This window comes from Falco cherrug, chromosome 8 (assembly GCF_023634085.1).
Source record: "Falco cherrug isolate bFalChe1 chromosome 8, bFalChe1.pri, whole genome shotgun sequence".
NCBI classification, from domain to species: Eukaryota; Metazoa; Chordata; class Aves; order Falconiformes; family Falconidae; genus Falco; species Falco cherrug.
In genome coordinates, this window is record NC_073704.1 from 31,745,960 (window position 1) to 31,763,019 (window position 17,060).

Sequence of the window (17,060 nt, forward strand, 5' to 3'; positions counted from 1 at the left end):
AGTTCCCTGCTGACTGAAGGAAGAGCAGGTATTACAGTGCTTTTAAGTCTCTGCAAACAATATAGACATCATACCCTTTACTGTATTACTCTATAGACTCCAATAAATCTGTGGAATTCAGCTTACCACAAGGCTACTGTTTTTCAGAGCAAGTGACCCAATGACTGGTATTTATTTGCCGAGACAAACTCCATTTAAAAAAAAAAAAAGAACAAAAAAAGAAAAAAAGAAAAAAGCTGTGCTATTCCCCCCTCATCACCACAAAGATGACATCTTGCTGCCAATCTGCCTGCCAGGAAACCATCTTGAAACAATATAAATACCACAATCTATAGGCATCCCTCCAATGCATTAATCAGGTCATCGGAGTTCAATAACTGACAGCATCTTTAAGAACTGGAAAGGATAAAGCTGTGGTAACAAGGCACAGTCAAGATCAGTCCCCAGGGCCCAGTTAGTTCTTAGTCTCCTTTGGTTTATTCCTTTTTCCTTTAAAAAACATACAGCAATACCATTTTTTTCCTCTAGTGTTTGGGTTTAAATTTACTATTTCAGAAAACTTCTAAGTGCAAGCAAGGCCTCTCAGTTTGACACACACACACAATGGAAAACATTTACCACCTCACTGAAGGAAACGCAAGTCCCCTCACACATGAGCCAGGAAGAGTCACAGACTTCTGCCTTGACAGTTGAGTTATCCATATAAACCCTTAAAAAGGCACTGAAAGAAGTCTGGAGATAATTAAGTGGGGCATGACAGTGATTTGAAGATTGGGGGAAATATATGTATATATTTATATTAAATATATAAATATATACAAAAATATATTGCAATTGTAGCCAAAAAATGTACAAAGTTCAGTTTAAGATGGTTACAACGTTTGTTATGAGAGAGTAGAAATACCAGATGCTAAAGTTCTCAGAGAAAGACATGGAAACTAAGGGCTGGAAACTGAAGCTACAGAAGTCTAAATTTGAGGGTGCCTTTCTTCTAAAGCATGAGAGAAGGTATCAAATGAGAAAAAAAATATAAATAAAGCATTGCATGCAATTTTGGTCTCCTATCTTTCTTTCTTAAACGAAAAAGCAGGTGGCTTTCTAGAAGTTGTTTTAATAACACAGCGTATTGAGTATAAGATCAAAAGGCACAGACTTCTGAAAAGCAGGGAGTAAAAGCAAAAGCCCAGGAAATCCCCCCAAATTAAAGAAACAAACAAATCCCAACTATTCAGTTCTATCATTTCAGTATAGTTCTCCATTCAAAAAAGTAAAAATAAATAAATCACTGCACTGGAAGTAAGCAGCTGTTCATTATCTTAGAGTAAACTCTTTGGAGGCAGTGACAAGGTCTTCCTCAGTGTTTGAAAAGCAGCTAGCATAACACAACTGGGAAGTTAATTGTTGCACTACGTAACACTATAATACAAAAGCGAGCACTCTGCTTGTGTGCTGAATTTAAGTTAAACAGAACTGTTTAAAACAGCAGCACCTAGTCCTGACACTAAACTTAAACTCAGGTATTGTTTTTGTAAATTGAAATTCAATATTTGTCAAACAGTTCAAAACTTTTAGGTTTTCTAGTGAGTTGGGGGGAGGGTTTTTTGGTTTGGTTTTTTGTTTTGGTTTGGGTTTTTTTTGGGGGGTGGGGGTGGTTTGGTGTTTTGTTTGGGGTTTTTTTTGTTTGTTTGTTTCCAGAACTCTTTGTCTCCTGTAAGCCTGGAAACTGCAGAGCAGTTTCCCTATAAAACATGTTCACATTCTCTCATTTGAAGATGGAAAAGAGTGATCAACTGTCACCTGGAAAGGGCAAGGTTCAGGGAGTCCATGCAATAAGTTTAAAGGGTGATTTTTTTAGTCTTATTCATTTGTCATGCTACAAACTTCCAACAGTAGCTAGTAACGGCTTCATGTCCAATTTATAAGCATCTAAAACTCTTCTTAGTCTGCAAACAAGGTGTAATAGCTATGAATAACAAGAAGTCAGACTTAACCTTTTAAAACCTTTTATGTTGGGTCTCTCATTGTGGAAAAAATTAGTATTTTGGCTTGCCACTAAATTAATTAGATATTTTTGAGGTAAGTAATCCAGCTGAGCCAACTAATATTAATGTAATATTTTTGCTCTGTAGTTGCATTAGAGACTCACAGAGAATTGGGTTAAAAAATACACCCAAGAATAATTCTCCAGTGAGCTCCAGAAAGTCTGCATATGAAGCATGCAGTTTAAAGGTATGAACTTCGAGATTTGATAATACCTAATCATTCTTGTGGGTACACTGACATTTATAAGTGACTTTCCCATTTCTATTCCTCCCCCCTACCCCGACACCCAGTACATTAAACTATACATAGACTAAGGCTATGTTATGAGTAATTCAAGTATATTCACTCACAATTTTTATCCAGCAAACTCTGAAAATGATTTTAGTTAGAATAAGACAACCTTGCATTCAGAAATGGAATCAGAAGATTCACCTTGCTTGCCTTTTTTCAGGCCTTAGAAAGGTCCTTTCAGACTTCTTTCCCTCTGATGGTTCTTTGTAAAGCGTTTTGAAATGTAGTGATGAAAGTAATAAGAACTCTGTATTTGACCATACCATTTGAAAAACATTCTAGTAGAAATCCTGCAAATAATTCATTCATTAATGTATTTTTCAGTTAGAAGAACAAATTAATATATTGAAGTTACTGATCCTCAGAATCAGACAAATGAAGTCTGGCTGGAACAGCTACATAAAACTACCAGTCTTACTGTAAAGTCAAAAATGACATCTAGATAACAAGCAAAATCCTTCTGAAGCCTAGCACTGACAACAATTCCACAGCTACATAACAAAGCCTCCACAGAAACAAATGATCACAAAAGATCCTGATAACCACTGAAGTTTCAATTGATAAGAAATCCCTTGAGAATGGATTAATCATATACAGGACTAAGTCTTCTGCATCTTGCAGTCCAGATCTTTATAACACACCACTGTTTCATTTAACATCATTTCCCTTGCATGTATTACAACGAAGTGATGAGATACAGGTTTTCACTACAGATATTATTCTAGTCAGCTTTGATGAAGAAATTTCTCTGGACAATTTCACTTTCTTTTTCTTTGCAGTAACTCTTAAAAGTATACAACACTACTTCATTATTTAGGTCCTCATATGATGAGGAACTCCTGCAACTCATCAGCAGAGTCATCACACTAAGACAGTTTGTACATTTCCAACAGCTTTTTGGTCCAGGCAGATAATAGTTTCAACAACAAAGCACAGGCACATAGCTAGATTTGAAGCAAGATTGGTGCAGCACTCACAGGTTAAGTAAAGGCTCAAACAGACAAGCTCTGCAGATGTAGGTGATTCTGTTTACAGAATGCAAGGTGACTACTACAGCAGGGGACTGGATGTGGCCCAGAAAAAAACCACAAACCACCATACAATCAAACACTCCAGTCCTATGCTCCTAACTAAAAGGAAAATACGTGACCTTACTGATAGAGTGCAAAGAGAGCACAGTACTAGGTTTATTCAGCTATCTAGGTGTTATTTGTTAATATTAGCTTTGACTAGTTAAGCAATATTAATGAACAGTAACTTGTTCACATATCTTGTTTAAATACTGGCTTGCATCTGCAAAAGCATCCCTTCAAAGTGCATCTGTAAGAATAAACATTGTACCTCTTTTTAAAATGCATGCACGTGCTTTACGTAAGAACAATCTTCCCGTAACTGCACAGAAATTAATGCAAACACACTTCAGCTCCTGTAAACATGTCCACAGAGACCACTCATATAACCACAGAGTATTCTCTTTAGGTTTTTCCATGTCTGCAAAACTGGAAAAGCAAGGCTATCTTCTTCCTGGATGTTTTCAGTGTGGGGGTGGGGGGTGGGAATTTATACATATTCTATCCCAGGATTTCATAAGTGCAAAGTTTTATTCATCACTGCCTATACTGTGTGTAAGCAAAAAGTAATATATGTAGCTATGTAGCTCCATTAGCATCTAGCACAGCTACATGCACAGCTTGTGCCTTTCAATTTTAATAGATGGCTTCCGCAGAGTATTGCAACATTAATAGCTGCCATATATCAACAACACATGAGGACATTTAGAAACACTCAGTATTTGCCCACATGGGAAAAAAGGGACAGTATAGTATCAGGCATTATTCTAGATCCATATACAGTTCTGCAGCAGAAAAGAGACTCCTAAGTATAAGCTACCTAACAGGCAGCCTTTATAGCTTTGTGTTGTAACACAAAGAATGGCACTGATGCTAAGGGTGAAACAAAATCAGTGTCCAGATATTCAATTTTAAGAAAGGAAACTGTATAAGGATGTGACAAGAAAGAAAGAGGACACTAAAAAGGAGCAGTTCAAAAAGAAATAAGCCTCAGGGAGAGTTAGGAGAGTACTGCAGGGCATAGGTCAGCTCTTAGAAAATGGATTGCTTAAGTAAAGGCAGGGAAGCCCATAAAACATGGCAAGCCAAATGTAAGCAGGAAATTAAGAGGGCTAAAACACAATCCAAAAAGTGCCTCCAAATGAAGATCATGGTGCTAGTAAACAGCTCTTTAAATATATCAACAAAGGTGTAAAAGGGGAAGACGAGGATGATAAAGCTGTAGCAGAGAAGCTCAATGAATTCTTTCTATCAGCCTTTACTATCAAAATCTTCAGGGAGATTTGCAACAAAGAGTGCAATGGCTGTGGAAATCTTGCAGAGGAGACAGACCAATCTGAAGTAAATTCAGGAAATTCTCGACCAAACAAGGAAGTTGGATGTAAATAAATCACCGGGACAGAACAATGTTCACACAAGTTCTGAAGAAATTCCAATATGAATTTTAAGAAGCACTAGCCAAGGCATGTAAGCCAGCATTATAGAAAGCCTCTCTACTGGAGGACTCGCAGATCCTGCCTGTGTAACTTCCAGCCACAGGAAGGGTTGTGCATGGGAACCACAATGGCAAGTCTGACTACACTAACAGGAAGAGCAAACACATTAGAAAGAATAAGAAAGCAAAGGATGGAGTTTAACAGACACTTTTTAAAATGGAGAGGAATCAGCACCTCAGTCCCTCAGATCAGCACTGGAACTGATGGAGTATGTTCATCAGTGACAAAACTGTGAAAAAGGTTGGCAGGTAGGCTTTAGTGTAGACAAATTCCAAGTAATTCATCAAGGCAGTACCAGCTGTAACCATTCCTACTCAGCAGCTGGAGCCGTCCTTGACAGTCCTATACAGTCATTGGTTCAGCGTTCAGCAGCAGTCAAAGAAGCCAGCAAAATACAGGGCATGATCAGAAAGACAGCAAGACTGCATTTCTGCCACTTCACACAGCCTGAATGCTCCCACAACTTGAGTATTGTTATCTGCTCTCCACATACCAAGGAGGACATAATAATGTTAGACGAGTGCAGAAAAGGGCAACCAAATGGAAATGGAGCAGATACTTTACGTGGGGAGATTAAAAGGGCTGGGATGACTCAGCCTGGAGAGACGGCTGAGGGTGGATATGACCAGGTATAACAAAAAAAAACCAAACAAAAAATAATTAAAAAAAATTATGAGCTGTGGAATACAATCCTACAACACTAAAACAAGGTGGAACTCAATGAAACTAACAATAAATCTATTTAAATAGAAAATACTTGTTTACTTGGCAGGTTACAAGCTTCTGGAACCTACTGTCACACAAGGCTGTGAATGCAAAGGATGCCATGCTTTCAAAAAGGAATTAAACTCCTGGACAACAGGTCCATAAATGGACACTTAAAGGACTAAACATCATGTATGCTCTAATATTCTTAACACAAGTAGGGAGATAAGTGGATCTCAAAAAACAGCTGTTGAAGAATCTTCTGTTAACTTGTCAGATAATGCTGGGCTAACTGGAATGCTGAAGCAGTTTTAATGCTACAGATATTATTTTTTTTAGGTAGGCTTGGTATTTGCACATACACCACCACTACCTGAAGATAAACAATGACCAAGATTCATCAGTGCTTCAGAAAACTACCTCCTGCCACTGTGATAACCGGACTAGAATTCATAGCATGGTTTAATACAGGAATATTGGTTTAGAGATCTGCTATCTGCCAACATGTTGACCATTGTCTCTTAGTATCTGATGATACCTACCCATAAACAACGCAATAAAATGAAATATACAAACGGCTGGTATTCTTCCTCCTGTGTAGCTTCCAGATTAATTTTGTTATTTTGTCTCTTCTCTAACCCCAGCATAGGAGCAAGCTGATAGAAAGCAACATATTCATTACCACTTATGACAGGGGTGGGAATGGGACAGGGACAGATACGAACACCAAACAACAGGAAATAAAACAATGCAGACCAGTTACAGGTGCCAGAGCTTTTTTTTTTTTTTTTTTTTTTAACGCCCTTCCTCCTGAAAGCACCTTTTACATCTGTAGACACAGTACAGACACCCATAAGAAATTATTTTACCTACCCAGGTAAACCAAGATTTTAATTTATTTTTTAATTAATGACAAAAGTTTCATTTCAGAAGTGTTTTTTAAATGAATACCATCTTTGAAAATAGTAAGTTATTTATAGCTCAAAAAAATTTAATCAGCAAAGCTGTATTTCCTGTCTTGCAAGTGAAATATAAGCTCGAACAGAAGGAAAAAAAATACCTCACAAGAAGTGCAATTACAGCAAGTTTGTCTTCAAGACAGTAAATCCTTTGTTTTGAGATTCAATTTAGTTCACTATCTTGTAACTGCCAGTTTTAAAAGAATTTTTTTGGTTTTGGGAAAAAAAAACAGCTCTATGCTACACAGATCAAAAACTAACAGGGCTTGACAAACTTAACTCTTATACCCGCTCTTGACATATTATGTCTCAAAACCTTATGCTTGTAATAAAACCAGCTAGAAAGGAACTAGCACTGGAAAGCTAGATAGTGAATTCCGTTAACCACAGAATGCATAACAGGCATGAACAGACATGAAACACCATGAGTATTTCCCTTCATTTGGTGAGAAGTAGGCTATGTTAATGTAGTTCCCTACACCTACACTACATCAATAACCATACATTGTTAACGTAACATGAGTACTTGCCATTCACACAGGATCCTGCACACTGCTCATACATTGATGAGCAAAGCACAATATAATAAAAAACCTCAAAACAATATAATGCCAAGTACTAAAACATATTGACACGTTCATGTTTACTTTTACAGTCTCAAAGTGGTGAAGAGTTTGCAGTTAGAGGATGGTACATTAAGTCTAAGGTCAAGATCATGCATGTGAAGAAAGGAGTAATGTCCTCACTGTTTTACCTGGAAAACAATTTGAATCTCTCTGACTTTCTGTCCTTGGTGTTGAGATGCCATGCAAGTCATTAACTTTTGCAACTTCATTTTCTGGATGTCACCATAGTCCAGTCAGGAGTTGAGCCCCTGCTTCTGTTCAGGCCAACCAGTACCAGCAGTCTGGCCTCCCTGTCTCACCGCCCACAGCTATAGCTTGGAAATACCCTGTAGAAGTAATATCTGACACAAAACTGGAAGTTGTAAGAGCTAAATGGATAGTTTGAGAACAAAATAGTTTTAGTCATCTGACATTAACCAAATAATGGCATAATTTCAGGTAAAATGAAGGAGTAATACTTCTGCTGACTAAGTTTAGATGCTTTTGAAGAAAACCCATATAAAACAGCCTTTTAAACAGCCACACCGACCTTTACTTTGCATGAGATGTGCTTAATCAATCAGTAAGTAGCCCCAGTACCTATGTTCAGGTTGACTTGCTCATGTAACTTGAGTAAAATTCCTCATCGGTTGCAATAAAGCTTTGGTCCCACAGGTCAGGGCTGAGGCAAAATGGAGTAAGTGCTTTTGAGCCTGCCTGGCAGCCGCTCAGGCCAGCCACTCTGCAGGGCACGGCACAGCTCCTGCCTCCTCACCTGAGGGCATCCCCTCAGGGATACTCGCTGCCATCCCTCAGCCGCACCTTTATTCACATCTCTCACACTGACTGGCAGGAGTGAGGTGGGCAGCCTGTCAGGAGGCCGCCAGCCGCCCCGAGCCGGTCCCGGATGGTTCCCGCCAGCTCTGGCACCCAGGGGAGCCCAGTGGAAATGCCACCACACGCCAGAGCCTGACCATCATGCCAAAGCCATCCACCAGAAAAGTGTTTGGACACAAGGTGTTAGGGAAACAAAATGGCAGCTGCTGAGGGGGACACACACTGTGGGGTCCTCCCTGGCAAAGGGGGCAGCGGCACACCCGAGGGACGGCCTGGCTCAGCGCCACCGCGCTCTGTAACCCACAGCGAGCGTGCAGCAAGCGGGGACTATGAGGGAAAGGGCTGAATAAGTATTTATGCAAGCGACTTCGTAGTTGTTTGTGGTGGTCTTGTTCCTCACTATCTGAATCAGCGATCAGAGGTTTGTATTGATTGCCAAGGAAATAATAACAAAAAAATTAATTCTCTGACGCAAACTGGTCTTGGCAGCAGCACAGAGGTAGCTTGCCACAGACTCTTCTGCAAGACAGAATACTACAGGCTGTTAAGGCACATCCCCGAGCAGGGCTGAAGGGAGCACAGAATGCTAACTCGGCAGCTCCCCTGGGAATGCTGAAGTTCAGGCTTCAAAAACTAGCAGCCTCCTCCATTCAAATGTGTTCACTCACAAGCATGGGTGTTTTCACAGCAACAGGAAAAACTGCTGTACTGCAGAGGAACAGCAAAATGAGTAGGAAGACAGGGAAATTAAGAAAATGAAACAAGCCTTGTTTCACCACTCCCCTGTCAGTGAGAAAGATGCACCCAAATATTCATAGACACGCAAGCCAGGATCTCTTCCTAAAAAACCTGCACGATACACGCTCAGATATTTGCTTGCCTCTTACTGATAGGAGTTTAGTCAGCACTAAATACCTCCAGCTGGTTTCAAGTTACAGACAGGGGAAGTAGTACCATAAAATTCCTCACAGCCACCCAAACCATTACTCTTCTATTTTCTTCCATGTGGGGTCATCACACCCCCTCTGGAAAGCTTAGAGGTATGATACCACTGCAGGCATCTTCAGAGAGAGCCTAACAATGGCGTATTATAAGGCTCGTTGTAACATCCTTTCAATATTCTTAAGGTCCAGTGATTTAGAGGAGAGGGTCTTTTGTGTCTCCTGTCAGTTTCAGGAAGCTCCTGTCACTGGCATGGAGACTGCATATGGAAGAGAGCTGCTAAATAGACCAGTTAAAAGAATATAGGCCCAGTTTCGCTCCCACATTACTGAAAACCATGAATGCTGCAGCTCCGTTGAGGTCAGAGGAACTGCACTGCTGATGCTGGGGGCGAGACACCCATACACCAGCTGTTACATTTCAAAGCCAGGGCTCCCTCTGCCACGGTCTCACAGGATACACCCCCTGAGGCCATCACAGCCAGAACGTCAGCATTTAAACAGTGGCAACATGTGCACAGGCAGGTCCCACCAATCTAACCCACAACAGCACTGGAGTAAACTTACAGTGCATAAAACAGAAAAGGTTTCTGACCTCCAAAACTAGGCTGGACTTGTACTAGTGGTGTGAGGAGGTAGTAACACTTTCAGACACAAGTATTGACTTAATACCTTCTTCACCTCCTTCCACCAAAGTAAAGGAAACATTATTATAAAAGATCTAAGGTAAATAACCTTAGTAAAGGTGGCCATTTTTGACAAATTTCTCTTTCCTGTGTGTTTTAAACTCAGCTTGCTTGTTGCTTTGGTTTTGTAACTTCCCTTTTAATATAAACAGTGCAAGATCATATAGACAATAGTTCCCTGACCTAGACTTAGAGTGCTTCTTACAGAACATGCTCTCACACTTTTTCTTTACCTAAACAGACTGTTAATCCTTGTTCAGGATTCATCTGAATCTTGTTCAGAGATGGTTAGTAATTTTTTTAGATGACACTGATTCCAATTACATGACATAAAAGATATGAATAAAAAAAACTTTCCTTCAGTATTTAGCAAACTGTTTGTGCCGTTATAAGGAATCAATGGCATTATATATTTATTCTGTTAAGAGACAAGCAACTTTGTAAGAGTTAATACTGCAGAAAATATGATTATACAACTATGGATATTTTGTAATGGGGCATTAAAGCAGGCATCCTGGTTATTTGCACTGCATGTTAACACAGTAATTGTGACTGTCAGTAGATACAGAAAATGTCACATCCTTGTCTCACCTTGTTTATCTATTGTTTTGCACCATGTGCATTCATCAAGTTTATAGCACTTAAGAAAGCAGTATCACCTTGAAATCAAATACAACAATGTCCTGATCAGAACTAAGAACTGGTAGCTGTAGTTCCTTTCATTCCTGCTGCTTGCAAAACACAACTCTTACAGGCCCAGAAGCAAATGAGAAACTTGCAATAGTTCCAGGCAGATAAGAACAGCCAACTCGCAAAACAGGGATCTTTTCATTATTTGGAACATCTAAGAGAGCGTCTGTGCCAGACCAAGTACCACCGTGTCTCTCAAGCTACTCAAATCCTGCTCCTCTTTGTAAGGGTATTTGTAACTCAGCCCTTGGTCTCCCCATTACCCACTCATCCTTAATATTTTGCCAAAGTTAACAATCAGGATTGTGATTTTTGCTACTTAACAGCATTTCCCACTGAAAGCTGGATTACACTGGTTTAGACAGTATATAAAAAGTCTTGGGATAAAACTACAGGCTTGGCTGTCAGATTATCCTCTACATAGTTGCAGTATCATTTTTGGCACATCTTTCTGTTCAGATATCATTCTGTCACTCTGCAGATACCCCAGATCACAAGACAGCTGACGAATAACAGAAGCAGCAGTAAAAAGACAACTCAGGGCAGTGGTCTTAACCTGCTGTGCAACAATTAGGAATAAACTGCGGTGGGCGTGTAAAACAGCACACACCATCACTCACTCTCCTCAGCCAGGAGGTCTGCAGCTTCAGACCACCTGTGGACTCACTGCAATTTATCACGTTTCAAAAGAAACTGCAAACGATGCACATGACTTGCAACTAAACCCTCTCTTCCTTCTCCCACAGGTTATATCTTCCACTTTCAAACAGAATTTATGGTCTGTTCTAATCCTTCCTTGATGAAGAAAATAACTGAAAGCACCCCTTGGAGACAATTCTGCATCCTGTGGCACATCAGCTTTATCACAAGCCCTAAAAATGCCTTTGGCACCAGAAATCCTGTGCATACAAAACAGGACTTCAGTCTGAATAATTAGTATGCCATCAGCTGGCCATGGTTTTGGCAAATGAGTGAATTTAATCCAATTATAGCAGAGGTGACGAGGTCAAGCTGACTTACTGAAGAATCACCAGCAAGACTGTCCTCAAAACACAAGACACCACAGTTTGCTAGACTTATTTAGAGAGCTGACACACTGTAGTAAGGTTTAGCAATGCTCAGACTTGTTACAACAAAGGTAAGTGCCAAGAAAGTACTTTGTGCCAGCAAGCAGAAGAGGAAAGGGATTCAGCAAGAGCACACTTTGTAAAGCACTTTGTAAGCCTAAGCACTTAATTGCATTTGGCAAGAGCTGCATCCTATTCCTCTCTCAGAAGTTGTTTTATCTGCAACTTGATGCTCACAGCTACAGCAGTGAATGGAGTGGGGGAGGAGAAGAAACTGGGGGAGCCAATGAGAAGACTACAACTACCAGTCTGTCTTTGCCTAACTACCAAAGCAAAACATGAAATATTGGTATGTGCAAGGGCTGATCTGCACATCTGATGACTCTGGAGAGCTCCCGTGTAGAAGCAAGTGAAGACTGCCTCGCATCCAGGCTCTTTGATCACCTACAGGGGCAGGGAAATTTGTTGTGGAGTTACACACCTGTATTTATTCTTTAGCATTTACATAGGAATGGCTTGACTTCCAGACATTCTGAGTGAAACCATATAGGTTAGTGTAAATTTGAAGATACAGCCAGAGTTTTTGTTTCTTTTCCCTGTCTCTGTTTATAACGCAGTATTCACAAATATGTTACGATATGTTAACCCCAACTCATTGTTCCCACATAAATGGAAGACTCAAAGGTAAATAATGCATCAAGCCTCTTTAATTAAATAAGAAGCATGGAGGAGGAGTTTCTGCAGACCCTTTTAAATCTTAAAGCCTGCCAACTGGACGAACAAAAGGTAGATTAGGCTCACATGATAAATCCCAGTAAACCTGAAAAGCCTTTGTTAATAAGTCACTAAGGGAATTTTTTTTCCCCTAGAATTTCTGCTCACCAGAAGTGAGAGTTAAGATTATTCGAGCGGGTTTGGTTTCCAGCAGCATTAAATGGGTATATCCCTCACAGAGCTCTAATCTCCTCATTTCTATAGAACTCAATTCTCCTTTCATTCCTACTAAAGGAGAACCAGTTATTTCTAGCTTTTATAGGGAGCAGCTGCTGAAACTTCAGAGGCAAAAAAACCTTTATGAAATCAGTCAAGATTCCCAGGAAAATTAAACTGAAATTCTATATCAGGTTTAATAGCAACAACAGAGGTACAAACATACTTTCATTTTGGTATTTCTTTCATGTAGCAGGTTGCAAATGATCTTTTAAATTTCCATTCATAAGTTAGCATTCAGTAGCTTGTTCACAGAGCTAAATGACCTGTTAGTCTAGCAATTAAAAAACTCCTCTGTTTGTAGAGATGCTTAATGAAGACATTATTAGAGACAGACCTTGCTGTAGCACATTCAACAGACCCTTTACAATTGCCCAGGAAAGACTGAGATTTTAGCAAATTCCATCCTGTAATCACAGACAACATAGACAACATGCAAAGCTGTGATAAATAAATTAATTAAAAAAAAAAGGCCAGAGTCCATCCTACCTGTTTCCATCTGGCTTCACTAATTAATTCTTTTCAGTACTACAGATTAATTGTAACTTCTCTGCATGCAGTGCTGAAATCCAAACAGCATATGTAATCCTAATGTACATTACAGGAGCATTTCTGTCAGTGAAGGAGATGAAGGCAGCTGTACAAGGCTTGCTAAGATCCCACCTGGAACAGTGGATGCCACTGTCATCATTCAGTTCAGAAAAAGTCTTAAAAAGTCTACTACAACAAGTGTAGCAACATGTTTCTAGAGCAGCGAGAGAAAGGACATTCTACCTTCCAATGGGAGGTTTAAAATGAGTAATTTAACATCAAAGAGAGAAGATGGTATTAATCAGCCAAGGGGAAGGAAAAAAATTACCTTTCTTACCTCCTAACTCGTATCTGTGGAGTAAAGTTTGGAAAAGCTATTGAGTACAGCTCTAAACACAGGAAAAGCAAAAAACTGCTTTCACTATGAACTTGACAAGTTTATGAAGGAGAGGAGCAGAGTCTTTTTGCAAAAGCAGGATGAAACTGTCCAGGATGCCTTCCAGGCCATGCTCAGGCCCAAAACAAACTACCTAGAAGAGTCCAACAACCACAGACTGTGGCTTCTAGCTCTCCAGCGTCTAACCAAAAACTTTAGCCGCCTCCCTACATGGCTTTCAAACAGAGCTTCTGAGCACACTTTCTGGATTTGGACATCTATAACTTTAAGGCGCAGCATTTGGAGCCATTCTGAACTCTATTTACATCTGCATTTTGTTTTAGGAGGACTCTGAAAGTCATTTGTAGCTGTTGGTTTATAGTCTTTCTAATACAGTGTATTTGGCCTGCATAAGGATATTGGTATGGATTTTGATTGACTGTAAAAATAGGATCATCGCCCAGAGGAAGTCCTAAAAATCTTAAAGGAGGAGTCAGGGACAACACAAAACAGACCAAAACCTGGTGAAAAATCATGTGTCTTAAATTTAACTTAAGCCAATGACAATACGTAATCATTGCTTCAGACTTTATAAATTCCCTTTCAGCATTATACGAGCAAAACAACAGAAGTTCACCGATTTATTTCCTTCATCCTTCCTTGCATCATGTAGTAAGGGAACTAAAGCTATGGAGAGATGCTTGCAACAGCAAAGTATCAGATTTCTAACTTTCTTTGCAGCAGACCTTTTAAGATTTCCCTATTAAGACCAATAAAAATTGGGTCAGTGATATTAACTAGCGTGAGCCTCCCACATTTATATAAAATCCTAGCTGTGATGTATATTAAACCAGGTGGGGTTTTTTTCTGCTCATGTCTCTCTCAAAAGGTGAGATACTATCAATATATTTGCTGCCTATCCTAGTGCTGGTCCTCTGGTGGCAAGCATTCTCTTACTGTGACTAACAAGATTATCCCAGTTATTGCTGGAGTTAAAACACTTGTCTTGTAGCGTCAGAATGAAAAATGTTAAGGATGAGTGTAACACAGGTGTATTATGGAAACGTGTTACAGTGAGCACTATGTTACAAGCTGCAGTGCACATAGTGACTAGCTACAGAAGAAAAGTGTAGTTTGAGGAAACAGAAAATACTGTGGATATGTGCCAGATGAAAATTCACTATTCATGCCATCAAAGAGTTATTAGTAAATTTAATTCTGATTTAAAAACAGAAGGCTCCTAAATTGTGCTCTTAGAGCCTAGTTGCAGGAACACCTCAGCAAATATAAAGTTGCACAGGAAGACATTTACCATATTTGGCAAATAAAAAGCAAGTCATTATAAGGACAATGAGAAAAAAAACCAAACAAACTAAAGAACTAAAAAAAAAAAAAATGTGTGCAGGAAGTAGGGGGAGGGAGGAAGTTGTTCTGTTTGGGATTTAAAATGTGAGAAGAATTACTCTTTCCCTTACAGCTTCACTGACAGCAATGGGATTTCCAGCACTTTCACTGAGAGGTGGCATCATTTTGGAGAGTCTTAGCAACTCCATGCTGACCTTCCATGCTTGGAGGGTCAATGCTTGGAAACCCTCAGAAGGAGGGTGCGTGGAACCAGGTATTTGCATTTATCTTCTCAGCTATTCCCTTTGTAGGGAGCATAATCCAGACTTCAAAACATTTTTTCTGCTTCCTGGCTCTGGTAGAAGCATTCCTATGGATTTACTATGCAGAAGACAGGAAGGGGGCTAAAAGGTATCTTTACACTGTAAGTGAAGGGAAGAATTCTATCCTTTCGTCCCTGGTCTCCAGCCCCTGGTAGTGTGCCATGCCACTCCCTTCCAGTTGAGTGCAGGGAGCAGTGCCAGGCCAGAGTCCAGATGCCCACATACAGGAAAGAGGATTAAATGGCAGAGAATCCCAAAAAGCATATTGCCCTATAGCGTGAGGGCAGCACACAGAGGAGCTATTTCACCTCCTCCCCCCCAAGTTAATGATTTTAAGCATTCATCTCCTTCCCCCATCCTCGTGCAGTATAAGTGGTGCCACCAGGATTTATCCTTCTCTGATACCCTAAATGTGCTGCGCAACACAGCACAAATTACTTTGAGAACAGCAGAAGTTTTAAAAAAGCCCCAAAACACCACCACATACATTTTGTCCAAAAAGTGTGAGAGATGCAGATGCACAGCAAAGGAACACTTAACTCTACGTGCACTTCCACATATACACCCTTGAGTTTGAAAGGCTCAGAAGCCCAAGGGAGAGCCAAAGCGATGATCGTTACAGTCTAGGCTATGAATGCTTGTTCTTAACTATCCTTTGCTACCTGCCAGCAGGGAACAATAAAACCATAACAACTCACACATAAAAGATGACAAGTACTTACTACCAGGCTCGCTTGCTCCCGGGTTAAGACGCTCTGGGAGGGGAGCCGTAGGTGAGCACCTCTCCCGGCAGGAGCCCGCCTGCCGCTCCCGCATGGGGCGGGATGGGAGCTGGGTCGAGCCACCCGCAGGGAACCGGCAGCTCCGATGCTCCAAGCCCGGCATGTGCCCGCAGCCCGCGCCGCTGGGCTGACCGGCTGCAGCGCGGCCACCTCGTCCCTCCGGAGCGGCAGGTTTCCCTCCTCCTTCCCCGCCTACTCTACCGCCCCCTCCGGAGGATGCCCCGGTACCCCCCGCCGGTGCCCGCCCCTCGGGCTTCCCTCCGCGTCCCGGGGCGCAGCCGGCAGGGACGGCCCGGCGGGTCCGGGCAGCGCCGCCGCAGCCACCGCGCCCCCCCCAGCCCCGGCCCGGCGCCTCCGGCCGCAGCCCACCTGCCGCTCGGCCGGGCCGGCCGCCGCTGCCCCGAGCGCTGCGGGAGGGGGAAGCGGGCAGCCCGCGGGGGAAGCGGTGCCCGGCGGCGATACTCACTGCGGCCGGTGCGGCTGCCTTAACTCCTGCCCTGCGCCGCCAGCGCGGGCTGCCGGCCGCCGCGGAGCCTTATTAGGCAGCGGCCGCGGGGCCGGGGGGAGCCCCGGGCCCTGCACAGTGAGCGGCGGCGGCGGGGAGGGGCCGGGCAGCCCAGCCCAGCCCAGCCCAGCCCAGCCCCGCACCTGCGGAGCGCCTGCCCGCCTGCCTGCCCGCCTGCCTGCCCGCCTGCCTGCCCGCCTGCCTGCCCGCGGGGAGCGGAGTGCGCAGGGGTGCATATGGGTGCTGTATGAGATGTACACAGAGAGCTGTCTAGGGATGTGGCAGCTGTATAAGGTGCCTATGGGGATTGTACACTCTGTGTGTATGGGGACCGTATGGGGTGCACGCATGGGGAAGCACGCAGGGATGTGTTTATGGGCTTGCATGGGATGTGCGTAAAATATGTATGAGTTGTATGTATCTTTTCTGGGGCGGGCGTATGGTTTGCATATGGGGGAAGTGCAGTAGAGGGTGTATGCGAAGGTCGGTATGGGACTTGGATGCGCTGCCTAAGGGGTGTGTTTACAGGAGTGTGATATGCATGGAGAGTGTAGGGGTCTGGATGGAGCTGCAGCCCCTGCCAGCCACTATCCCGACCCACCAATGGGACAGTGGCACTCTCTCAGGCACACAGGGGACTTGGGGCGGCCCCATACCTTCCCCCCACCCCCAGAGCCTGGCTAGGGCTGCTGCACTGGCATGTCTGCCTAGGGACATCCAAATCTGGGGCAGGGGATTTAGTTTAATAACCCATTTACAGTTAATTATGTTAAGTGCTAAAGTAGTGTAGAAGGAAGAGCAGACGAGAGATGGGGACAA

At 42.3% G+C, this 17,060-nt stretch overlaps 1 protein-coding gene across 1 annotated transcript in view; it reads right to left on the reverse strand.

The window, feature by feature from the left end:
* The window catches only part of MYLK (myosin light chain kinase), a 217,294-nt gene extending 201,440 nt beyond the window's left edge, over positions 1–15,854 (reverse strand). Inside the window, exon 1 of the mRNA XM_014279463.3 lies at positions 15,677–15,854. Within this exon, the coding sequence (XP_014134938.3) occupies positions 15,677–15,839 (163 nt within the window). The 5' untranslated portion in view covers positions 15,840–15,854. The remainder of the gene's footprint in view (positions 1–15,676) is intronic.
* Between the last annotated feature and the right edge of the window lie 1,206 nt (positions 15,855–17,060).